This window comes from Papilio machaon, chromosome 5 (genome assembly GCF_912999745.1).
Source record: "Papilio machaon chromosome 5, ilPapMach1.1, whole genome shotgun sequence".
NCBI classification, from domain to species: domain Eukaryota; kingdom Metazoa; phylum Arthropoda; class Insecta; order Lepidoptera; family Papilionidae; genus Papilio; species Papilio machaon.
Genome location: NC_059990.1, coordinates 1,729,136 through 1,755,954, shown reverse-complemented (window position 1 = coordinate 1,755,954; position 26,819 = coordinate 1,729,136). Strand labels below are relative to the sequence as shown.

Here is a 26,819-nt window from a genome sequence, read left to right as displayed (position 1 = left end):
TTTTCGTTGGTAACAATCACTTGAAAATTTACAATTTAAACATAATAAAATAATGAAGACACCTCCCATAATGTTAATGAGTATTTACAAATGATAAATGATTATGTCGTATATATTGAATAACAGCAATTTAAATATAGAAAAATAAACAAGTCGAAAAAATCCTTTTTTTGTTCTGGTGAAATAATTTCTATTTGTTTAAAACAAAAGTATATCCGTTGAATATAATATTTTTATTGTACTTTATCGTTTTCTTAGTGCACATTACTAACTCAATCATAAAGGTAATTACGGAATTAATTTGCGTATATACACAACAATGATACCTACTTTTACCCCCCTTTGCTTTTATAATAAGGAAAGGATGGCAAAGGAAAATTAATTTGGCGCGGGAGGGACGCAGATGAAAGAGAAATAATCCTTTTTCTGTACGTCCTTTTTTCAGCAGCTTTATACTCTATTATATCATCTTAAATATCTAACGTTACGTCTCTAACTTAGATTGACTAGTGTTTCGGGATGACTCTGCGGATATGTCCCTTCTTGTATTGTCACTCAGGGCTGGTCTGGCTGAAATATTAAAAATGAACGCGATGAAAACATCAAGAAAAATATACAACATTTAACAAGGAAAATAATTAATGTATTTTGCGTGTATTGAAAGCAGTAAACGTAATAAAGTTGTATAAACAAATTTTTTAGAAATTAAAGTTCCTTCTTTTTTTATATCATAAGTTGGCAAACGAGCAAGCGGTCACCTGAATACGCCTAAACGACCGCTGCCCATAAACATCCGCACACACAGAAAGAAGATATATCCTCTTCCTATGCATCCCCTCCTCCTCAAAACCACTTACCTTCCCATCCTTTCCTTGTAAGAAAAGGGTGGGAAGGGAACGAGGACTAAAACTAGGCCTCCGGCACGCACACTGACCGAACGAAACGCAAAATTGCTGTCTGTCTTCTGTGTGGACGTGATATTGCACCGGTTGATCCTGCCAATTCGTGCACCCAACAAATACTATTGTTGCAGGGTCTACCACTATTCAGGTCTTTTTAGTTCTCGGTCTTCGAAGGAAACTTAATTTAGCAGCAGACGTGCCTTGTAACGTAAAACATATATATTTACCAAATATCCTAAGTAAGATCCTCTCGATGCCGTGAATAGGAGATTCGAATATAACACACAATATCACCGCTAAATTAAATGTTAGTACTAAGTGTGCAATACTGTTCGCAACCTGAAATATCAAAATAGACGTAAAAGGTATTATTTTCCTTAAATAAATAAACGAAATGAATGTCTTTTGTTTTGTTTTTAAGTGAAGTTATCATTCGCATCTATCTTACTGATATTACAAATGAGAATATTTAGATTGATGTTTGTTTGAAAGTATCTCCGGAACGGCTCAACGGATCTTGATGAAATTTAGCACCGATATAAAGTATAGTCTGGAAGAACACATAGGCTACTTATTAAGTTTTGTTTAAGTCAGCGCGGACGGAGTTGCGGTTGACAACTAGTAATTTATATAGTCATTATTATATTCTAAAATGGTTGATTTTCAGCTAATTCATTATTACATATGCAAATAAAGCAGGCTTTTATTATACACGAACTTACCATTGTGAAAAATGTAACGTGTAAAGGATGCCTCAACTGACTGACATAATATAACTCAACAATACCGTTGACGAGATAAGCGCAGAACGTCAGCCGAGATATCGGCACGAACACTTTCCACGTTAATAATTTATTCAGTATACCTGGAAGGAAAGGGATCCATAGTTACACATTACATAACGTTCAAGGTAACAATAACGAAATATTTTCAAATAAATGTGCGCAATATTTGTGTATTGTAAGCCTCAAGAACTAATACTAAATTATACTTATGCTAATTTGTTTTGCGTACTACTACTGTTCTATGTAGTCAAACAAGAATATCTAAACCGGTGAAAGAGGCGCTGCTGTCGCGGTTCATTCTGTCAGAATATATAAAAACTATATAGACATTAAAAATAAAATAATAAAAGACAAAACAGTCACAATTCAAAGATCATGTGACATTTTCGACGTTGACAGAAGGGCGATACTGAGCCATCGTAATTTAGTTTGACTTATCCCCACCGGTTCATATAGCGTCGTTGCCGCTCTATAGTCAAGTATTTATTTAGAAATGAGCAAATGAACAATTTTCAATGTTTTACCTTAATATAAAACTTTATTACTTTAATAAACAAAAATATTATTAGCACCTCCATTTCCAGTACAGCAGGCAATAATCAGCCAGCCATTTGCTATGCTCCAGGCGAGCTTGTGTAGAGATACGTAAGCGGCGGCCTCTATCTTGTTATACTTGTACCACTCTTGGTAGAACACGCTTACTGAAAACACAGCAACGGTACCCAACACTATACTCGTTAGCCAACCAAAGATTTTCATAAGTCGAGACATTTTGTAACTGAAAAAAGAACGAAACTATTTTAATCTTCGTTTTTGCGTGCAGCGTTTACTTATCAAATAATTATCAAGAACGACATACTTCTCTGATTGGATCCGATGTAAAATGTAGCCTGTGATCAAGCCCATGAAGTACGGTGTCATTTTCATATGAGTTTTAATGTAAGCCTCTTTAAAATAGAAGTTGGTGGCGAAATCCGTGAACTCTCTGAAAAAAAATATTAAAAACAATAAGATTATCAACTAGTCTACCACAACATATAACAATACATACGTTTATTGTGTATATGACTAGATTTGTAATAAACTTACTTGGCGTAAAACAATAATGTCGGGTCCAGTTGATCTCTATAAGTTATATATGAAGGTATTGCAAGAGAAATAAATGTAGCTAACGTTAAGAAAACACTGCCTATACGTCGCCACCTCCACATACTGTAAATAAATATTGGAGCTACGAAGAACAATTGCGTGTCCACAGATAGGTACCAAGATTGGAACATACACTGAAACAAATTAAGATTTTTAAGGTGAAAATTTGAGACTTGCAATTAAGACACCAGTTTTCTTAGTATTAGTAGGGTCAGTGGTCCTCTAAATAGAACGTCAATTATTATGTTACTAAAACTGGGTGAATTTCTGGGAATGGAATTTTTTCCCATTAGGTCTATCGACATTATAGAATCAATCAGTCCAATGGTAAAAAAAATCCGATTGTTCCGATAGGATCAACGGGAAATACCCTTCTTTCTACAAAACAAACACATTAATTATATCACATATTGGCAGTCTGATACGGTATTAAAATATGAACGCTAAACTTACTATTTCATCAGTTTTAATGTAGTTGTTTATGTACAATATATTAGCCCACCAAGAAGATAAACAACGTTCCTGTTCTAGAACCATTCTATTTTTCCACAGAGGACCTTCTCCTATTTTGGGCAGCCAAGTCATGTAGAACAAAATAACAACCGCGTACGCCGGTGTTACCCTGCAATGGAAAGTAGATTCGATTGTAAAAATCTATAAAACTTTTAAGTTTTTTTAATTCCTAAGATAAGTGGTTTATTGTTAAACATATTAAAATAATACAGTCCGACTTGGATTAGTGGAAAAACTCTATAAGCGAGAGTCATTGTCCTGTTTAGACGGACGAACTTCATAAGCGATAAAAATATGGCGATCCCTTGCACTCTCGATAAGCCAGGTTTATCTCTGTTATAATTTACTCAAAACTCCTGTTTATGTGTGGTTTGAAATAGTTTATGGAACATTAAAGTAGTTGTACTATTTAAAGTGTATAAACTATATTACTCTTCTAAATAATTCAACAAACTAAGTATATATACAATTTAGGGCACTGGTAATTGATGGAGAACAAATCGAAGACTATAAAGGAACAACTAAAATAGCCAAAGCCAATTTCGTATCCGAAATAAATAACCTAATTATTGTTAAATGCAATTAGCACGATCCTTTGAACAGAAAGCCCCAATCAGCGGCCCCTAAGGCGTAACTAATCGAATTAATTCCTCACTAAATCTGAATTAATCAACCCGCCAATGTTTCCAAGTCAGTGTAGTTAAATCCTATACATTGGTAGAGAATTCACTGTTCTTCCCTTTCGAAATAATTCCGATTGTTAATTGAAATCCCGACCATTTATTAAGACCCCAAAATTCAAATCGGACTCTGTCAAACTAAATGGAATACAAAATTCATCTTAGCTGACAGATCAGCTTACAAAGTCTAAATACAATCCGTTTTAATTCGCCTGATTCATAGTAATACTATTGTTTGGTATATTGTATTTAAACATATTGCATTTGTTATTAAACCCATTTTTTACCTTATATACCGAAAAATGAGTATCGGTATAACGTTGAGCTTGCCGCGGCGTTTGTCGAATTCGATGAGCAATAGTCGGCAGAAGAGGAAGGCGCTCAACATCAGGAATGTATCAACGAGCAAAGTGTTGCTCAACATGAATGAGTTCGCCGGGTGTCTGATCAACTGAAAAATAGTATGAGAAACATAAATTAATGCTTAATGCTGGTTCACACTGGCGAAACACCTGAGCAAAAACATAATGTTCAATTTTATTAATGATAAATCAATTGAAAATGTTTTTTTTTTAAATAGTGCAAACCGACGATTAAAAATGTTTATATTTGATATCTTTTTGATATTACATGGTTTTAATATTTTGGACGGTATAAAATTTCAATAGCTGTCAATAAACTTGTATCTTATTTAATACTATTTGCTCTAAGATTTGTGTTGATTCTTTCTAATTAAAATACACAAACGGCTGTAAATCGAACTTTAATTAATTCTAGAGACAACACCAATTGAATTGAATTGGAATATTTTGTGTTCGCAGACTATTTATTATTAATCCTTTTTTAATGAAACTGGCCAAGGCCTTTACCAAAAATTATGAGTATTCCAACCTTCCCAAATTGTGAGAGACTGTAATAACTTTCGTATATTTATTACATATACAAGAATTTAATTTCAGACTCATATTCAAGGAAAGATTTTTAAAAGTAAAAACAGATAATCTTTTTACGAATTTCCTATTAAGGATTCGCACATTGGAACATCGTCCTTTATATTAAGTAAGGTCACAGATTTACACATTCAAAAGTTATGTAATACACAAAATTATAAATAAATTTCTTATATCTTCACCTCGACCAGACATTGAACAAATTAACATACTTTTAATTTCAATAATGTTTTAAAGAAGTTTAAAAACAAATAACCAACTACATTTACCGTTAATTCGTTCAACATAATAGGCATAACATTTAAGGCATAGTTCAGAGATTCAGGCGAGTAATAAAATGACATTTAAGATTAAAACTTACCCTATCCCACGCTTCTGCGTCCATAACAGGTCCGCTGCCGATAAACATGCAAGCGTGACCGGCGACTATAAAAATCATCGCCAACGACTTGATCCCAGAAATACATTCCAGACCTAGGTCATTGTTTTGTTTTGTCGAAATAATCTTCTTTATATTATTGATGAGTGAAAATGATACGATCAGTTCATGCGTCACTGTCCTCTTCTCTTTGCCGAGTGCTATTGTGTAAATTTCATAGACAGAGCACAGAATAAGTAAAGCAATAAAACCCATCATAAATGATCTGTAACAAAAAATATAAAAAAGTGAAATAGGCAAAAACTCTTACACTAACGTCTTCTTCGGTTAATTATTAACTAAAGAAAGTGGTAAACGTAATAATATTAGTTTACATCAATTCTGGATTCCTTAAAACGATTTGAGAGTTTATTTATAAGTGACATAAAAATTTCGCAAGCGTATCTCAAAAAAAACCTAAACCTTATACATATTTTTTCATTTGCGACACATAAATAGCTCTACCAATTTTTCAAATTACATCGTGTTTTCATGCATCAACAAATATTAAGTTAATGTACCTCCTTCTTGTTCATGTATTGATCTCACCAATTTAATACTATAAAACTTACAAGTAACTAATATCCATGGTATCAACAGAGATGGGTCGTCGCGCGTAGCAATCACGCTCGGTGACGATGACAGCAGTGCCGTTGCCTACGGTGTGGGTCAACACGTCGCCCACGAACCTAGACACCGCGCGCGCGCTGCACGAACTAGGCACGCACACCGCCCAGCGGAGAGTCTCGCCGCGACCGAAGCGTTCCTATCAAAAGCAGAAATATACTGATAAAGACCTAGAATAAAAAATAAAAATCGTTTTGAAGCAATATATAATAGTCTTCCCTAAGAAAAGATTGAAAACAAAGATAACTAAGTATACGTCGATTAATAGTGCTCAAATAATTGAAAATTGTCCAAATTGATGACAAGGTAAAACATCATCAGTGAAAACAATCCAAGGTGGTATCGAAACTAACGCATCCTTCAAAGTAACAAACAGAATCTTTTGAAAAAAAAACGAATGAGAAACTAATAAGCAATTTGGAATTCATTGTCCAATTGAAGCCATATTAACGTTTTTATTACCTTCTTGGCTTCCTCGCCGCGACGCCATTTTATCGTTGCGAGGCAGTACTCGCCTTCAACTATACCACCTTTTTCACCGCGGTCGTCAATACCGACGCACTCATCGAAATTACCGAGGTGGTAAGAGGAGCCGAACAGAAGACCTTGCGGTGATTTCGCTGAAGCGTCGAACACTGAAAAAAATGACAAGAAAAATATAACAAGAGCAAATGAAAACTAAATAAGCTAATTGTCTTTTAGATGACTCTTTCTTTCATTTACAAGGCACCCGGCACTTGTCATTCATTTTATTATGTTAAAGGAAAAACTTTGCACCACATTTTTAATGAAATTGCGCAAACGAATGAACTTGAAAGACACAATTAAAGTTAAATATTGAAAAGAAGAAATGAAAAAAGCTAATAAATTAATGGAAAATAAAAAAAACATTAAAAAAATATTGCCAACAAAGGGCAGCCACTATCTTGTCTTTAATATGTTAAGTTTCAAGTTTGAATTCTGATCATCATCCTGGAGATTTAAAAAAATATATAGTATCTATTATAATAGTAATAAGTTACGACCCAAAAAATATACATATTAATTGTTCTAATTCTATAATATTTCAAGAAATATACAAAAAATCGATACATAATTTCGTTTGTAACCACAAAGTTGTCGATCAATCTTGCAAATCTCTTTGTTAGACAATGTACAAAGAACCTCTCGGCGTCCGTAGTTACGGAAAACGATTCAGTCCTTGCGACCGTCCTCGCTCGTAATGGCTTCCTTCTGACATTGACGTAGCAGATGAGAACGATAATTTCTTTTCTTGTCCTAAATTAGCTTTTATAAGATTTACCGACGGGCTTAAGGGGATCTATTGACTGAATAGACTCCCTGATAAGGTGCCGTGACACACTTTAGTCTTCATTTACTCGAAATACCCTTCCGCTTTACAATTATGGCTGAGAAAAAATCAATTTGGTCTTGAAATAAAAGTTTATAAGTAACCTACAGACTAAATATATGAGAGAAGGATAATAAAGCGATTTCATATAATACGAGAAGAAAAATTAAATTCACAAAGTAAAATAAAATATTTAAAGACCCATTCTAATGGATACATAAACAATACCTATACTTTCATGTATATGAAAATAAGTAATGAATCGAAGCAGAATCAATAAGGCTCTATACACACTTTCCATAAGTACAAATTGAGATGAATGTATGAAGAACAAAACTCACGCTTGGAATTAAAATTGTATTATGTTGATTGTGAATTGCACTGGAAGTGGATATGACAGAGGAGGGGACTGATTCCTCTCTCCTGTTTACTAAAAATAGACAACGAATCTGCAATTGCGGTTGTCTATGGGCAGCGGTAGCTTCGCTATTTGGGCGAAACCAGGTAGCCGCTTGCGCGTTAGCTACCTTATGATATAAAAAATTTAAACATTATGTAAAACCTACTTAATAAAAATAAAGAAGCTTTATTATATGTTAAATAGTCTCTATAGAATTGAAGTATTAAACATTCAAAGAGCTAGTTGCGCTTAATTTTTGCTTGAATAATTTGATATGTAAATTTAATTTAAAATTCAGATTAATTTCATCCAGATTTAAATTAAACTGGAACAGATACATTCTTGTTGTTATAATTTCTACATAAAATACGATAGCCAAAATTACGTACGATTTAACAGTATTTTAAACATATAGGGCGTTTCGTTTAAATTTTCACAACTGAACCGTTTTAGATATGTTAATCCCACAATGATGTATCAAATATTCTAGATAGTAAAAGGGTTATATATGCTAACTAATTTTCTAGATTGTTTTTATAACATTCATCTCCAGGAATAAGGCTAAATAAAAATAAACGACTTATTACTTTAAGAAAAATCCAAAACTTTCGTGAAAGTGTTGGTTAGTAGTAAATTCAACGAACTATTTTTCATTTTAATCTCGACTTTATCTCGCATTAAACTTAATTTATATAGCACTACTCTCATAGAAACTTGCCGAGTGCGACTTATAAATTTGAACTTTAGACGTAACTTAAACATACGATGTCGTATAAGCAGATTTGAATTCATGATAAAGGATAAATGATAAAAGGAAAAAAGAAAACAAGAAGACCATTAACTTCTGTTAACATTTTATTTAATGATCAATACAATTTAAAGCGCCAATAGACGACACCCAGTCACATAGTATTGGGTTTAAATCCCGCCATTCGATTATTGTTGTGTACCATACCCTGGCATGAGCTTAGTTTTTAGTTGGAGTGGTTACTTAGCTACTAAGTAATATTACATTTAATAAAAAAATGGAATCTGTTTTTTATTTTGTGTTAAAAAAATCCAATGGCAATTTTACTATTACACAAAGGTAAAGCTCGAAATGTCAACGTCACGTTTACAAAGTGCATTGCTAATAAACCCGTCGTATTTTTACTTTATCCGCTTTCGTAGTCAATTTAGTTTTACAAAATTGTTGATATTTCCAATAAGGAAAATACTAAAATACAATTCTGGTCTGATTATTACTCACACGTAACTTGGTTTTTTGACCGAAACACTCACATAAGAAACATATTGTTATTTCGCTCATTCTTTTTGAAAAAAAAAAAGAAACAACATCAACAATATTTTGTTATCCATGTGTTTTACCAATTAATACCACAATTATAAACACACAAAACCTTTTCACACGGTAGGATTATTTATTTCCAAGAATTAAACTTTATTTTTATTATTTTACAAATTGTTTCCAATTACAATGATTGTTGACCAATGATTCAAGGATATAGACTGAAGTTTATACTTTTTGAATACAAATAAAAGATATTTGTAGCAAAATGAAGTGACAGAAATGTAGAACAACCTATTCTAAAATGTTCCTTATTAAGTTACGGCTCTGAAAGTCACATTGAATAATTACTTCCAGTGTGATAACTTTGTAATATTATTTTATGAGAGGTCCAATAAATATTTTACTAGCACCGGCGAAATTGTAAATTGAGATATTTATTTAGGCGACACAAAATTTACTTATCAAGTATACCAGTTAAATTAGACTTCAGGAGTTACAATTTAGTAATTTCTGTTCATCACTGACGTCACGAACGGGGTTCTTTAATGTTTACAATCCCTTAATGTAGATTTCTTTAATAAATTTAAAAGACTCTGAGTGTAAAAGTAACAAAACAACGCAGTTATAAACGAAATTCTGATCGCCCAACAGTTGTAAGTTCGCAAATGTGTTCTTGTCTCTTTCCGTAATTCGAATATTTCTTAGTAACCTCATTCAGGCCAGCTACTGGAATTACTTCACGTAACGTGTCCGGATTGCTGATGTAAAAATTTCACTGTAACCTTGACCGTGCGAGCGTGTTTATTTTGTGAGCAGTCGGAGTAGTATTATGAAACGCGTTAAGTAAGTCAATGAGCGGAGACAATGTGAGCGGAAGAGATTTTTTATGTCTTTTTTCATATGCAATATGAGTGAATTTTTATTTCGTACGGTTTTTTGAATATTACGAAATTAAAATGAACCAAAAATACGTATTTCATTTCTCTCGACTCTCAGACTCACTCGATAAAACTATAAGCATTAGTTATCTTACTATCTTACTAATATTATAAATGCGACTGTTTAGATGGATGGATGTTTGAAGGTATCTCCGAAACGGCTCAACGGATCTTAATGATATTTGGCACAGATGTAGAACATAGTCTGGAAGAACACATATACTAATTAAGTTTTATTTTTCAATTCCGCGCGGACGGAGTCGCGGACATCAGCTAATAATTTATATTTACAATGTGTGTAATAAATAATTTTTTATTTGTTTATTAAGTCACTTTATTAAAAACAAGACAACACTCTAAAAATTTATAAAAGTTATCGCCATTATTTTTTCATGCTTAATATTAAATGCAATTAGACACATTTTTTCAACACAGGCGCTTGCTTAAGCCTTTTCAATTAATAAACGGAGCGATTCGCGTTTGCATTGTTTCCCAACGCCTGGGTATTGCAAGCGCATTAGTAGTCCCGACTTGATCGGCCTTCAGTTTCAACGCGAATGCCTAAGTAGACATTTGGGAGCTATGCCATATGAAAGGCTTGCCATGCTAACACGTAAAGACCACCTTGGAATTTTGGCCACTGTGCCGAAATATCGGGATCTCAAACAGCTTAATGGTGGTATGAATCCAGTTTCTTGCGAACAGTTATTGCTTATTTTTATAACTCGGACATCAGTTACTACGATCCAATAATATTTGATAAACAACTGGATGAAACAAATATGATATTGTTGATACAAGTTGAAGACAAAATATGTTGGAATAAAACCGGTTTTTATTTCCATATTAAAACATCACTATTGAATTTAAACAATTAAGTAAATTACAAGTAAAGGTTTTTGTTAAGGTCTTTAAAAAAACATTGAATTTATATATGTTTCTTCGTGACCATTATAATTGCATGATATCAAAGAATTAAATTTATTTTTTTACCAAAATACTATAGATAGTGTTGTCGACCTCACTTCCGATGTATCCAAAATGCTTGGGTATTGCAGAATAACCAATGGATACGGTTGCTTTATTGACTATATACAAACAGATATTGGAATGATGTCGCACACTTGGATTCCTGACAAATATAATGACGTTACCTCTCATGGAGATGGTTACGGTTGCGTTATTATATTAATTATAGTCCAGTGTACTGAGTACAGAATAGTTTAAAGTCAAAGTATTGCACTAGTACCGGCATTAGATTATACGAGTAATAGAAATATTTATAATCGTGACTAAACGATTAAAAAAATTAATTATTAGTTACTATATTATTAATAATTTTAGCATAAATTAGGTATAAATAAATACATCTGGTAACACTAAATCGTGAGTCATTATTGTATCGCTTCGGACAGCGGTGTGCGAGCCGCGAAGTTCGTTGTCGGCGGTGATATTGACCCAAATTGTGTAACACACGTCTTTAATTATTTGAAAGATGCTCAATTCTTCAAGGAAGCGGATAGTTCTATTCACTTTGTTAATTAATTTTGTTCATTATGCAAATCAGTTTCCTTTTAAGGTCTTTAAATATTTAAAAATATCTTAATGCAATATTTAAAAGCATCTTTAATTGGTATATGCTATTTTTACATTAAACCTTTTATTTTCTTAAGATAACGGGATAAACGAGCAACGGGAATACCGAGATGTTCATCGACGCTCATAGACATCTGCAGTACCAGAGGAATCGCAGATGCGTTGCTGGCCTTTCAGAAGGTGACATATTCAACCTATATCACTAAAATTGTTAACTTAAAGAAGGTATTGTTTTATTGTGTACCAAAAAACGTCTCCGTCTCGCTGTAGGTATTTCCCAACAAGGGCCACAAAAATCTTACCCTACCGCTTTTATTAAGTGGCCTAACGCAATATTGACCAGATTATTTACCAGTTTTGTATGAGATATATACCTCCGTCGTCTTGTGCGACGCTCCACCCCAGACCCCTTTGCCTTCTATAGCCATCCATCCAACAAGCAAAAGGCTTCTTAATTCATACTTATAGTGGAAACATTTTTTAATGCAAATTTTAACTCTGTTAAATATGATACAGTAAAAAACAAAGTATTTATTTCTATATAAATCTAGCTGTCGCCCGCGACTCCGTCCGCGCGCAATTAAAAAAACTTAATGGGGTATGAAAAATAGATAGTAGCCGATTCTCAGACCTTCTGAATATGCATATAAAATTTCATAGAAATTGGTCAAGCCGTTTTGGAGAAGTATGGTAACTATTATTGTGACACGAGAATCTATATATATAAAAGAAAGTCGTGTTAGTTACACTATTCTTCCTATTATACTCAAGAACGACTGAATCGATTTGACTGAAAATTGGTGGGCAGGTAGCTTAGAACCAGGAAACGGACATAGGACAATTTTTACCCCGTTTTCTATCTTTTATTCCGCGCGGACGGAGTCGCGGGTAAAAGCTAGTTTTATATATAAGATGGAGTTACTCTGTCAAATGTTATGGAAATGCAAACGCCGAAGACTGTATTACATGTAACAAGGGTTAAAAGGAATGGTTATGCTAATACATACCAAAATAAATAGCCCAAACATTATTCATACATGTTTTACGACGCCTACGGACGGTTTGGAAGCGATATACTCGTATTTTGCTCAATTCGAAATCACCATGAGATTTGTAATTGAATTTTACGTTTAGCAGTTTGATAGAATACTTGAAACAAACACTATTTCAATTTATATGGCGTTTATTGCTGTTAACAAATACTTATTATATAACAGAGTAAATTAACGATACGAGATTTTAATATTTTTAAATGAAGATTTTTGTCTTCAATATTAAATAACAAATAATGTTTGCAATAAAAATAAAAATTATAACGTCCGTGACATTCAATGTGACAATTTTACTTTTGACACCTGTTTCCCCAAACATGATTTCCTTTTGACATTCTTGGTGATGCATTGTTCAATAATAGTAGAAATATTTTAAATTACGGACCAATTTGCTAATCTTTATTTTCCTTAAAGCAGTTTCGTAACTACATGAAAGTCTCGATACGTATAATGAAATTCTTTGTGTAGCAAAGAGAAGCTTGAACCGATGCAATTTCGAAAGCTTTGAAGCAAGAATGAAACAGGATCATGTAGGAAAATATTCTCTTATAGTATAAAATACTATTACTACCGACCTTTAAAATGTATCAAAGACTTGTTGCAATTTTTTTTATCTATGCTTAAATGCCACAACCCACAATAATTAGGGAGATCGTCATTTGTTGAAACGAATAATTCTTCAATTAACCATAGACTATTTAAATTTTGGAAGACTTTGTGGTTTATCTATGATCTTTTATCATTGTATTGTCGATCTTTTTCCTCTGAAGGTGAGACCTTGTTAATGATACCGAATAATTGTTCCTTAGGAACTGATTACCATTAGATTAGACAAGCCGTATTTGCTTAGCTCCTTAATCGGTATAGTGGAGATTACTTTTGGTACGTTTGCATATTCAAGGCAGTGTATACCGTCATAGGGACCATGTTAGTTAGTTAATGCTGCCGATATGCACGTATGGTCTTTAGCTGGGAATGTTTTTGGTATGTGCATTTAAGTTGATATGCTAAGCGCGTACGGTATAGTCATTGTGCACCGTGGATTGTTCTGGAACATGACGTCCGTTGAGGCGTAAATCATTTACTCATATTTATTCTCAAAATGAACTAATCCATTTATAAAAGTTGTATTATGAAAAGTTTTACTCGCTAAATGAATAAAAAAGTAAAACATATTTTTTTAATTTTTGTCTGTCTTTCTTATGTCCGCAAGTCCGTGTAATCTCCAAAACGGCTGGACCGTTTTTGACGGGACTTTAACGAGAAGGTAGCTGATGCACATAGCGCGGGCGAACGGTAGTATCAGATATACTGTAATCTTGTGTATATTTCACACATAAATGTGTGTCTAGTTTCTTGTGATATAAAGTTTAGTGGTTTAGAGGTAGTTTAAAGGGAGATTAAAATTAGCATTCGTTACGCATACGAAGGTGAAAGAAGCCAAATGGGAATCCGTAACCTCTGCCCACTCATCTGAGTTACAAATACGAGTATAAGTCAAAATAACAATGTCCTTAATATTGTTTAGTAGTGATGAATAGCTGTTGAGATTTTCTCATCGTTACCTATTATAATTATGTTTCCGTGATTTAAAGATACTTCCTAACGTAATTTACATAGTTATTATTTGTGTTAAAAAAAAATTAAGAAACAACATGGTCAAGGCCAAAAAATAAAGTAATAAATATAATTATAAATCAATGACGTCATCTTACTTATGCAAATTTCTATGTTTACATTGATAAATTAACAAATAGATGGATGTTTGTTAGAAGATATCTCCGGAACGGCTGTACGGATCTCGCATTTGGCATAGATGTAGAACATAGTCTGGAAGAATACATAAGCTACTTATTAAGTTTTTATTTAATCCCGCGCGGACGAAGTCGCGCGCAAAAACTATTATTGTAATAATATTTTAACACGTATTTTTTATTATATATATTAGATAGGGATTCAAAGTTCAATATAAAAAAGATCAAGATACTGATCGTACACAATGAAACCAATAATCTGTACTCTTGTTGTAAGTATCGCGCAACGCACTTCGTAATCACGACGTTGAATCGTCGACGCGAGTCGTCTATTCAATCAGTACATGAGCACTGGCTCATGTACTGACAGTACAAAGCAACTTCACGGCTAAAATGATAACTAAAATGGCCAAAATATCAACTTTATAGATTTGCTGCGCCATATTGAAAAAAGCAGAAACTTTTCTCACGATGATCTTGACAAAAATGTAGGGAGGGAATGGCTTTAACGATGAAAGAACAAAATGTCGGCGACACGTGCCTCACTGCACCTTAGAGTCTAGCAACTGAATGTGGTATAGACAAATGTATCACAGTTAAGAATTCTTTGTCATTTTAGTCTTAAAATAAGAAAACTCTGTGAATTTTCTTTTCTCGCTCTAAAGTTTCAATATAAAAGAAAAACTAAAGCAAAGAAAAAACTGTCAGACCACTGTTTCAATTACAAAGGGCCATTGTCTTATTGTCATTTGAAATATAGTGTATAACTTCACTAGAGATACGCCTTTTACAGCACGATTCCTTTACTTTTTATCTTAAATAGAAAAGCAATTATTAACAATCCGTTAAAAGCAGTCTGTTTTCTTGGTGTAATCCATCTAGCGAAGTGCAGCGCTGAGAGATGGTTAATGGATTCAATGTTAATTTGCACTCTGTTTGCAAGATTCACCTGGGGGAAAAGAATATTGCTCCGATGCGGAGAAAAGACTGTACATATTTTGTCAGGAAATGTGTAAAAAAACTAAGTAATAGTTAAATTTAAAACAAAAATTGCATTATTAAATAATCGGCCCGCTCGTAGTTATGGCAGACAAAGTTTATTTATGACAAATATCTGAACTATAAGTTGTACTAAGTTATTGCCAAGTAATCAAAGTAAATCATGTTAGTATCATTTTACAACCGCTACATAATATATTTTTATAATTGAAATAATTATACTATAATATTAAATATGAATAACATGTTGCTATAAATATCTGACATAATAGAAGCAATAGATTCAGAATGTTGTTTTGCAGTCACTCGCTTTTAATGCTTTTGCATACATAAATGTATATATACGAAATTATATAAATATGCGAGACGTCTCACATAGATGACAGATTAAAAAACTTAGTTCACTCAACTTGGGATTTTTTCATTTTCTGTTTTTAGTCATGTTTCACCCTTTTTTTATAAGGAAGGGATGGGAAAGGGAATTGGATAGTTATGACGTTCGAGGGGACGCATAGGAAGGGAATATATCCTCTTTCTGTGCGTCCCCTCCTCTGTCGATTAAAGGTAGGCAACGCATCTTCAATTGAGGATGTTTACGGGTCTTCTCTAGACATATTCATAGGCCACCTTATGACATAGATAAAAAAGCTAACTGAACTGTAACTCGCTACTAAGTCAATGGCGCATTCACTAGTACGCAGAACGAGTTAGTAGCCGTATTTGTATACTTGTTTTTAGTGCGCCTTTGTTACTTGAACGAGTTTGAGGAAGGCGAACACTTCTCAGATGTAAAAAAATAAATTGATGCATTGGTAATATGACTTTTATAGTTGTACCATGGGTTACACATACAACATATTGTTATCTCTTTTTATCCATGAGCATGAGAGAAATGACAAGATATGGAATAATTTAAGCAATCGAATAAAATCATGCTTTAATGAACAAGAAAAAGGTAAAATTTTACGGGAATTATTTTTGAAGGCGGATTCTGAGATTAAGGTTTTATTTGACTTATACGCATTACCGTATATGGTTGTAAAAAAATCAAGTTGTCTAACACGAAATACGAAGAAATACGCAATTGATACTTATGAACATTTTTAATGATAACCGTTGCCAACCCTCGCAAGACAGAAATCGTTAACAATCACTTGGATAAAATAGTCTTGGTAAGTTGATATACTACAAAGCATTTTATTTAATTAACAAGAGTTGCTTTCCTGCTTATGTAATTCGTAATGTAGTTAATTTTTACTGAAATAATCTTACTAATATTATAAATAAGAATGTTTGAATGTATGGATGGATGTTTGTTAGAACTCTAGAACTGCGGGATGGGTTTCGCTAAAATTTGTAATTACTCATATTTTTGACACCAAGTTTAAGAACTGTAGTTATGTTCTAAAAACTTGTAGTAGATGTCTATTTAACATCACGGTAGCACTCTTAAGAGCTTACGTTGAAATGCAATGTGAAACAAAAGACATTTCAACTTTAATGAGATAATTCTTTTTTTAAATGAAGTAATGCTTGACGACTTCTTAGACTCAATTATTACGTGATCCAATTAACCGATTGCTTTATACATTGCAAGAATAAAACCTGTTACATTTCTCCGCACCTAAAACAGTAATAGGAATTCTATAAATATAGATTTAATGTGCCAACTGCCAGTCTACGTAATTCGAATGCGAGGTTGCCATGTTGAAATTATTACGATATCAAGTTTTACTTTTCTTTTTGACTAGATGCATATATTAGTAACGGTTTCCTTGTAGATTGGGACCAAACTTTAATATAATTTAATTGCTAAAAGAAATTTTAAGTTTCTTCGTATCAGAAGACAGGCGTGAAGTGGAGGCAATTCCGCGTTTCGTCTGATGATTGCGCGTACTGAAGCCTAATTTTAATCCTCTTTCCCTACCAATCCTTTTCTTATAAGGAAAAGATGATAAGGGGAAGTGGATTTGGCATAGAAGGGGATGCATATGAAGGGGAAATGTTCTCTTTCTGTTCCCTTCCTCCATTGATTAGTCAGGCAAAACATCGGTAGATATCGAGGCGCAGTGTTCGCTTCTCTATTCAACGAATTCAGGTGACCACATGCTCGTTTGCCACCATATAACATAAATAATATAAAATAATGTTATTTTTAACTTGTACCAGTTTACCTTAAAGATATTTTATTAATGTACTAGCTGTCGCCCGCGACTCCGTCCGCGCGCAGTTAAAATTGCGACTATAATTTGAGATTTAAACTATCCTATCTCTCAAGTTGGATCGAACTGCACATGGTGTGCGAATTTTATTATAATCGGTTAAGTGGTTTAGGAGTCCATTGAGGACAAACATTGTGACACGAGATTTATATATATTAAGATAGAAATTACCCATAAGGTTCCCAATCCCTAATTATGTATTAAAATTAATATTTTTTTAACAACAAAGTATTGCAATGTTGTTAAACCTCTTTGCTCTGAATTTACGAAATATTTTAAAAAGATGAGTGGTTTGAGCCCTTTTCATATAAGTTCTTAGCCTTTACAAACATATTACGCTACGCCTTGTTTAGTGATGTGGAAACATGTTCCGCTACAAAAGCAAAATGTTTTGCAATAAAACATTGTAACAAGTATACATTTTATGTGCGACTGGCTTCTTCCCGCGACTTTGCCCGTGCAGAATAAATTTTTTTAGAATCGGGCATTTAATCCTAGGTACCTAAATTGATTCGAACTGAATTTTTCAACCATTTTCATACAAATGTTCAATAGCCGATGCTACCATTATTAAAGTTTACCGTACAATGGCGCGCTACCGAGATTCATATCTCAATTGGGACAGTAACTTGAGGTCTTCAGAGGCGTTTTGAAGTTTCACAAGCAAAGATAAAACGTCACTTCAGCAACTTCCGTATAAACATGCGTCAGTTATAACGTTATCGTGGGTCTAAATCATGCTCACAGCGGCGACGCCTCAACCCTTATTATAGTGCCGCCCGAGCAATATTTATAAAACATGTCAAGATATAACAAGGGTCGCTTAGATTTTGTAAGTACATTCAAAATGTTCCGTATTTTGTACAGGAACAATATCATAGATATGCAATAGCTATTTCAACGAAGACAACTTCATTTTTGTTCATATTGCTTAAAAATTATTTTCGTAATGTTTCATGATGGCTAAACTATGTTTTGTATTCAGTGTAAGTACTAATTTCAAATCTGTCGAAGGCCCTTTCTCAGGAAACTTGCCTCACTTATTTTTTTATTGCTTTAAATATTTTTTTGCTTCTAACGCATTATTTAGGAAACTTTATTTATTTGCATAACAAATAAGATCGAAAACAGATTAAAATAAAACAAGGAAAAAATATTGATCATTCATTAATCTCGTTAAACAAATGAGGTTTTATATGAAGATAACAACTTTGCGCTAACAACAACATACATAAATACTCTGTTTATATTTATTGTCTTTAGATTGCATTCACACTGGGGACGATTGGCTTATAACGAAAATAAAATGTAAAACCAACATTAATTTATTATTTACGAAATAGTTTCTTTCTTTATAGAATAAATTCATTTAAAAATAATGTATAAGCTATATATTACTAATATTATAGATGCGAATGTTTACATGAATGGATGGATGGATGTTTAAACGTATCTCGAGAACGGCTCAACGGAATTTGCCGATATTTGGCATAGATGTAGAACATAGTTTGGAAGAACACATAGGCTATTAATTAAGTTTTTTTATATCCATACGGACGGAGTCGCGGGCGACAGCTAGTAAAATATAAACGTGTTTAGCTTTGACACTACGTAATTCAGACGTTTACAATGGAAACGTCATAAGCTGCGTGATTTTAAAATAAATAATTCTCTACAATAAAGCCGACGCTTTGAGTTAACAATAAAAATATTTTCGACCTAAACACTTTCAATGCCAATACGATTTAGGTACTAAACTCGGTTGGCAGTAAACGTGTTAAACTCTCGAAAACTCAAGATGAGCCACACAAGTGGTTTCACTGTGAATGTGCCTTAATCACTTACCCCATTACATCAAAGTCACGACTAATATCGAATTATATGATGCCTTGGATACGTCGTTAAAACAAACGTAAATATAACCAAGCAAATATATGTAAGTTATACGTCAAGTTCAACAAAACGTTTATAATTTGTGCATAGTTTAATGCAATTAAATTACAAGTTCCATATATAACAAAGGGTAGAATTTAAAAAATACTTAAGATGACTGAATCCAACTCCAAATATTCAGTCTTTAATGGTAACTAAGAGAATATTTACTTTCATCCTCATGATCATCATTTAATGTTGGATTACTATATAGCGTAATGGACATCGTATTTTAAGTTGAAGTTAAATTATCTACTTAAAGGTAAAAACCTTCTAAATTAATAAACACCGAAGATTAAATTTCAAACATGCCAAAAACAATGGTACCGTCAATATGAATAAAGCGTAATATGATATTGGTAACGGTATTCCATCATAAAATATATCAAATTTATTTACATAAAATATACTAATACTCCCCATGATCGGACCTACACCTAACCTTTGTAATGTTTTCGTTTAACATATATTTTGCATTTATGTTGAGACCCATAAGAGCCACGATTTTGACCCATGGATGCCTTAAGAGTGCGACCAGCACAATGACTCAATGACAATGAATATAGATTTGAGAATTTTTGTTTGGCGAATAAAAAACAAATGGGTTTTTATCACCAGTATTTCTTAAAATGAATATTTGGTTTAACATTTATTGACTTATTTTGTACGTTAGTTAATATTTAAATAATAAAACTGCACTGGATTCATACAGAAATTTTAGGTCAATGCACTCAATACTGGGTGACGTGTGCAATTTGCAGCTGGACAAAACCGGTCGTTTCACTTCCATAGGCCCCTGTGTTTGTCTTAATCGATGTGATTATATATACTTTTTATACTTTGCGAGCAATGGTATTAATATCACCAAAAATTCCGTTAAGCTTTTAAACTTATCTTTGATTCGAAGACAAATGATGAATCCGTATATGTTTTACAATAAACACATTTATGATAGAAATTAAATTTACGATAAGAATACTAGAATTATTAGATTAAATAATAAAAATTCTAGCTTAAATATCCAAATTTGTACTGTATGTCAAATTTGTCCTTACTAACCAAAGTTCTAAGCAAGCATCTATCCACACCAACAACTTTACTAAATTTAAAATTATAAACTACTTTTTTTAATTAGTTTGTAGATATTCAAATTTTTTTCTAGGAATAGTTAAAAAAATTAGGAATAAACAAATTTAATTAACTCTGTCAAAGTTAGTGATAATAAAGTATAACATTAAGTATATTGTGCTAAAAGCATTCGACGTTAAAACAGATTAAGCGAAACGTTCGCGAACGCAAACAACTTTACTCTCTAATCCAATGTAAATTTCCTTTTCAAACATTTCTGTTTAACTTAATACTACGTATTTACTCGTATATTGTGGAGCTATCTATATTTAAAATTTTGTTCTTTCATCAAGACGTCAAAGATAATAAACTTGTGTATCTTTTAACTTTATTCAAATTTATTCAAGATCAATCAATGTAACAAGAAGATACTATACGATACAGTACCATTTGAAAATTATTGTTTGGTTAAAAAGTTATTCTAAGAGTCACTTAATTTTTTTTTTTTTAGTTTTATAAATGTTTGAAAATTTATTACCTTACATTCCTTGTAATCATTACAAATGATATCGAAGCTTTTACTAGGATATGATTCACGATACTAGCCGAATAGTGGGATTCCGACGACCCACGACCGCTAGATCGATAATCCATACCCTTAACCAATAATAGTAGGGGAGCCCAAGCGGGGATTTCGGGATTTCCTAAAGCACGGCAGATTAATATACAGGGGGATACCTTGTACCCGGTTAAGTACCTCCACAAAACATGGGGCCCATGTATAAGGCCGAACCGTTTTTCTAATTTTTTTTTGTCAAATCAGGCGAATCCCTCTACATAATCGTCAGATTATGAGACAGTACGTTTAGAACATAAAGATAAACCATATATATCTTAATCTGACGCGCTTGAGTATTTCAAAATGGCGAATTTTTTTGCACATTATAAAAATGACCGCGAGTTTGCGTCCCATCGAAATCGTCAGATTAGTGAATGAGAGCTTTTTTTGGTTCATTTAACACTCCCTTAGAAAATCTGACGCGCTCGATAACATTTTTTTTTTACATTTTTAAAATTCTATAGCCGCTTCCCCCACTGATGTAAAGGTATATATCATATAACATTTTTTTCTTCTTATCATCTAAGCTTTGCATCCCAATAGGTCTCTACGATGCTCGAGTAAATCCCCATTTAGCCTCGTGGGCTCCCCTACTATAAGCTATTTGCTAATCATAAATTATTGACTGTAAATCAAACATAGAACTAATTAGAAAGTTTTTTCTTTCGAAATGTATTTAATATGAGTACACATTAACTTCTCTCACCTGCATAAGGTGAGAGAAGAACAATATATATAAATTTCCACGAATAACAATTATAGTATTGATACATAATTAAACGTTTCACGCTTGTTTTCGCAATTATTTAATAAATCCACTAACTTTAGTGATAAACTACCGATCAAACTATCTTTACATACGTTTAATTTCACACGCAGCGCATGTTAATAATTGAATTTAAAGCTTTTAAACAATTAAAACACCTACTTTAGCTCATTGTTCCTCTACAGACGTTAGTGTATTGAAGGATGTTTATAGGTTTATAAGTATGAAGATGTCCATTCCATTGTAACTTTTAGAAACTAGAATCATCATCATCATCATCTCCCTGGCCTTTTCCCAATCACGTGGGGTCGGCACACAAGGTTTTAACCTTAAAGTTTTGGTTTAAGTTTTTACGGCCGGCCTCCTGCCTTTCGCCAACCCTACTTGGGAGGAGACTAGAATGAGAAGACGAAATACAATTGAACTTGGGTAAACGAGAATCCAAGAGACCGTGATTGTTTTTTCGATTATCCAGTTCTCGTCTATCCAAGTACGATTGTACTGATATTTGGGTACGATATTTCAATTTTAATGTTAGAAATGAAAATAATTTTGAGCATTAATTCAACTATTAAATAGAATTTATTTAATGTGTTTTGTCTGCGTTGTCAATCTGAATGGAGTTGCGTAATACATTTTTATATCAGAATTTTTCCATAATATTGTAAGTTTAGTCACGACTAAACTCTTTGCAATCTGCAGGTTCTGGGTTCGAATCTCGCCATGTACCAATGTGTTTTCGATTTAAATATGTACATTTATCCAACATTCTTACGGTGAAGGAAAACATCGTGATGCTACCTGCACATATCTGAGAAGGAATTCAAAAATATGTGTGAAGTCAATCAACCCAAATTGGGCCAGCGTGGTTGACTATGGCGTAGTCACCCATAACTTGGGGCAGGCTCAGAGCCCCTCAGTGGGGCGTACAGTGAGCTGATAATGAAACTCTTTAAAACAATATTAAGTATGCTCTTAAAACCTAAGAATACAGTTGCTTACCTTTATAAAAGAAAACTAAGATATATACAGATATGTTTTAGCAGAACAGCATTTCTTTGTTGGTTTAAATGTATAACATTACGTCAATGTCAGCATGGCGACGAAGTAAATATATGACCATAGCAAAATCCCACACACGCTTCCTCTTGCGAATCAGATGTTTGTATTATAGTCACGTATAATTAATTATAATTTAAAATACAATGTATTTATAAAAGCATGGATCAAACAAATGAATGACTGAAATAAAACTGCTTTTAAATATAACGACGAACCAATTTTCAAAACCAGCCAGTTATGCAAAAGTGTGTTTAAAAAATAATATGTGGTTGCTTTTTGTATTTTTTACGACAATTGGTCTTTACTGTATTAATACTAGTGTAGTTATAACTTTCTCATTTAATCTAATATATAAAATTCTCGTGTCACAGTTTTCGTTCCCGTACTCCTCCGAAACGGCTTGACCGATTCTCATGAAATTTTGTGAGCATATTCAGTAGGTCTGAGAATCGGCCAACATCTATTTTTCATACCCCCCCCCCCATTTTTTAACTGCGCGTGGACGGAGTCGCGGGCGACAACTAGTATGTATATATAATTTGTTGAAGTGCTTAGTTTAAATGAGTTTTTCAGAATTTTTTGGATGTACAATTAATTCGCGACCCCTCAAGTTGCAGTACCTGGACAACCGTGTACGACAAAATTGTTTGCTCTCAGTTCTTTGTCGACGACCAAAAGATAAAGTCTCCAATTTTTTCAATACCTCTGGCCTTTAAAAGTTCCTTGAACCTCAGATAGAAGATTATGATTTAAAATTAAAACTTTAATATAAATATGAAACAATAAAAACTTATAGAAAATAATGTATGAACAATTTAGTAGTGCTATGACAAATGACTCTACTCTCATACGTTAGACGTAAATAACGTTAATATTCTTTTTTAAGTTAATGTAAAGTTATTATGATGATAAATTTAATAAATTATTTTAAATAATCGACACACTGTCACGGCAAAATCCATTAGGTAAAAAAAAACAGTAAAAATATGTAAAATTGATAAACACCACTAATGTTATCTTTTCATTTTTCTTATTTTGCTGAGATTGAAATTAATGACTATCGAAAAAAACTGTTTTATTATTCATTTTATACATATTTTTAACATACAACGTTTTCCGATGTGTTATTTAAATTCGAGTTAGTTATGCAAGTAATTATAATGTTTCAAATCAATTGCACATTTTTAACTAAACATTTCTAAATATCTTCTTAAGGTTACGTAAAGGACACTGATATCATCGTCTTCTGTTTTTTTTAATAGATCGTAGATATTGTAAGTATTTTTTGTATTGTGTAGTTTATTGTAAGTTTGTTTGTAACGGAGCCAAATTATTGTCCACGTCTCCTTCCCACCCTTTTCTACAAAGGAAACGTTGGGAATGGCAAGTGGATTTGACGGGGGTGGGGATGTAATGGAAGGAGTAATGTCCTCTTTGTGTCTTATAGGCAGCAGTCACACAGATATTTCAGCCAGATCAGGTAGCCACTTGTTCGTTTGCACTATAAGAAGTGGTAGACGTCAGCAACAACAACATCAGTTGCCCGATTTGGCCTCGCCCGGTGAAATACCACGAACACACAGAAGACAGACGTGAAGTGGAAGTAAATCCGCATTTCGTCTGATGAGTGTGGTGCCGGAGGCCTTATTTTAGTCCTCTTTCCCTTCCCACCCCCTTTTCTTATAAGGAAAGGATGGGAAGGGGAGGTGGATTTGATGGAGGAGGAGATGCATAGGAAGATTAAATATTCTCTTTTTGTGCGTCTCCTCCTTCGTCGATTGAGGGTAGGCAACGCATCTGCAATTGCGAATGTCTATGGGCAGCGGTCGCTTCGTATTCGGCGAATTCATGTGGCCGCTTGCTCGTTTGCCACCTTGTAATATAAAAAAAAAGTAATTCTTCGAAACATCTTATATTCCTGTGGTATCCTATGTCGGAGTGACGACGACGAGTGTTACCGGTTGGCGCTACCAAAAAGCTTTATGTGTTGACAACAAGCTGCGTTAGCGGAGTGCAAAGTTTGTTTTTTTTTTATATATTCAACATTCCATTTGACAATCATCACTGTCACAACGCTATAATGCGGAAAAATATAATGAAGAAGAACTTGATGTAATAAAAAAGCTGATTTTAGCGCCTTCAAGACAGAATTTTTATATTCTTGGTTAGGCTATAAACATACGTACTGATATCTGTATTTATTCAAATAAAAGTTTACGGGAGTAGAAACTAACAGTAACATTTATGTTATTATTTTATATAATCATTTAGTTTTATATAAGTAAAATTGAACCATTCAATGAAACTAGGTCATTGAAAACTTAAATAACTTGTAACGAATAAGTTTAATAACATAATGAATTAATAACTTCCTTCATTTACAACTTACAGATGTTGATTGTTAAAGAATTATGTCTTGGTGTCATTGAATAATTTAATTTTAATAATAGATTTTACCATTTCTACTTAGAAAACGATATACGGTTATATTCAAAATTTGTATGACTTTTTTTTTCATCAACATTATACTTGATCAGCGTAATTAAGTGCAAAAACTTAATCGCTTCGAATAATTTGATTTAAGTTAAATTAAAATAATATTATAGGTTGTTTGTTATATTAGAAGTTGATTCGAAATTTTAAATACTTACTTTTGAGCGCCCATCTTTTGTTCTGAAGCAAACCATCCAGAAATTTGTATCCCTGTTCCCTGCACGCTCTTTCCTTAACATTTGCAACAGCTGTAGTTAGTGACAGCAAATCACTTGCAAGTACAACAGACGACGCGTAATCCGGAGACTCTTCGATCGATTTCAATACAGGATTCTCTCCACCTCCTGCACCATCCACATTGGCTATATACGAAAAGTCATCAGCAAGCTTTGCTGCAGTTTTCGCGGTAGTCGTAATCTTTTCGACTAGTTCTTTATCTACACCCAACGGACTAATTAGTTCTAGAGCCTTTGTAGCTGTGTCAGCTAAAGGGGTGATTCGTTTTAGTATTTTCTCCGTAAGTCTAGTTTCGTTCACATTTTGTCCTGAGATCGCGCACACGATCGTGAGCAGTATTGCTGCGGAGAGCATCGCGGTGCGTGACGTGCGCGTGCGCCGGCGCCGGTACCTAACTACGACTGAGGCGAGCGTAAGCCTTCGAGGAACGATCAATGAAACAGAGCCTCGATACGTTGTCTGCATAACACGGGCCATTTCGCTATTAAAATTGCTTCATTGTCTGTTCTTGGTTGAGCTCCGTCGAGTAATGTATGACTAAATACATAACTTGCTTTAAACAATCACTTTCGTTATTACAATGCTACAGTTTAGATACAAATAATATAGATATGTTCTGAGCTTTTAAGAATTATGTTAAATATAAACGCTGCGCTGTCATGTTCTTATATATTTAGTTATTTAAGGCTTACATTTGAAAATGACGAGAAAAAACTGTTTTATGTTTTGAATTATCATGGTCCCAGTAAATAAGGTGATAACAATCAATTTTGTACCTGTAAAAGTTAAAAGTATGGAAATGTAGGAGGGAACTTCATTCTCAGGATGGCAATTTTTTACGTCATAATTTTTTATACGTTATTTATTTATTTTTAAATTGCTTGAATATTTCTAGATTACTCAGAATTATTTTATAGATTTGTTTTATTTATCACGTTTTACTATAAATGATATCGTGTTTCACGTTTAACTATTAATATTTAAATTACACCTATAATGATACGGGTAGAGGACG

The 26,819-nt window shown here is 33.2% G+C and overlaps 1 protein-coding gene across 1 annotated transcript; it reads right to left on the bottom strand.

The window, feature by feature from the left end:
* Window positions 1-187: 187 nt before the first annotated feature.
* LOC106715671 (nose resistant to fluoxetine protein 6-like) lies at window positions 188-26,328 on the bottom strand. The gene is made up of 12 exons (XM_045678098.1): window positions 25,726-26,328; window positions 6,487-6,659; window positions 5,970-6,163; window positions 5,341-5,623; window positions 4,317-4,480; window positions 3,290-3,458; window positions 2,777-2,970; window positions 2,547-2,672; window positions 2,260-2,465; window positions 1,625-1,767; window positions 1,130-1,241; window positions 188-570 (listed from the first exon to the last, which is right to left on the bottom strand). Exons 1-12 carry the CDS (start codon window positions 26,279-26,281, stop codon window positions 485-487), a joined length of 2,406 nt encoding a protein of 801 aa, XP_045534054.1. The 5' UTR covers window positions 26,282-26,328; the 3' UTR covers window positions 188-484.
* Between the last annotated feature and the right edge of the window lie 491 nt (window positions 26,329-26,819).

Excerpts from the sequence above, each read along its gene's own strand:
- LOC106715671 (XM_045678098.1), bottom strand. The coding sequence starts at position 26,281 with ATGGCCCGTGTTATGCAGACAACGTATCGAGGCTCTGTTTCATTGATC. Across the intron at positions 4,481-5,340 it reads ACGCAGAAGCGTGGGATAGG|TTGATCAGACACCCGGCGAA; the intron begins GTAAGTTTTAAT and ends ACTATTTTTCAG. Across the intron at positions 2,673-2,776 it reads ACATTATTGTTTTACGCCAA|AGAGTTCACGGATTTCGCCA; the intron begins GTAAGTTTATTA and ends ATTTTTTTTCAG.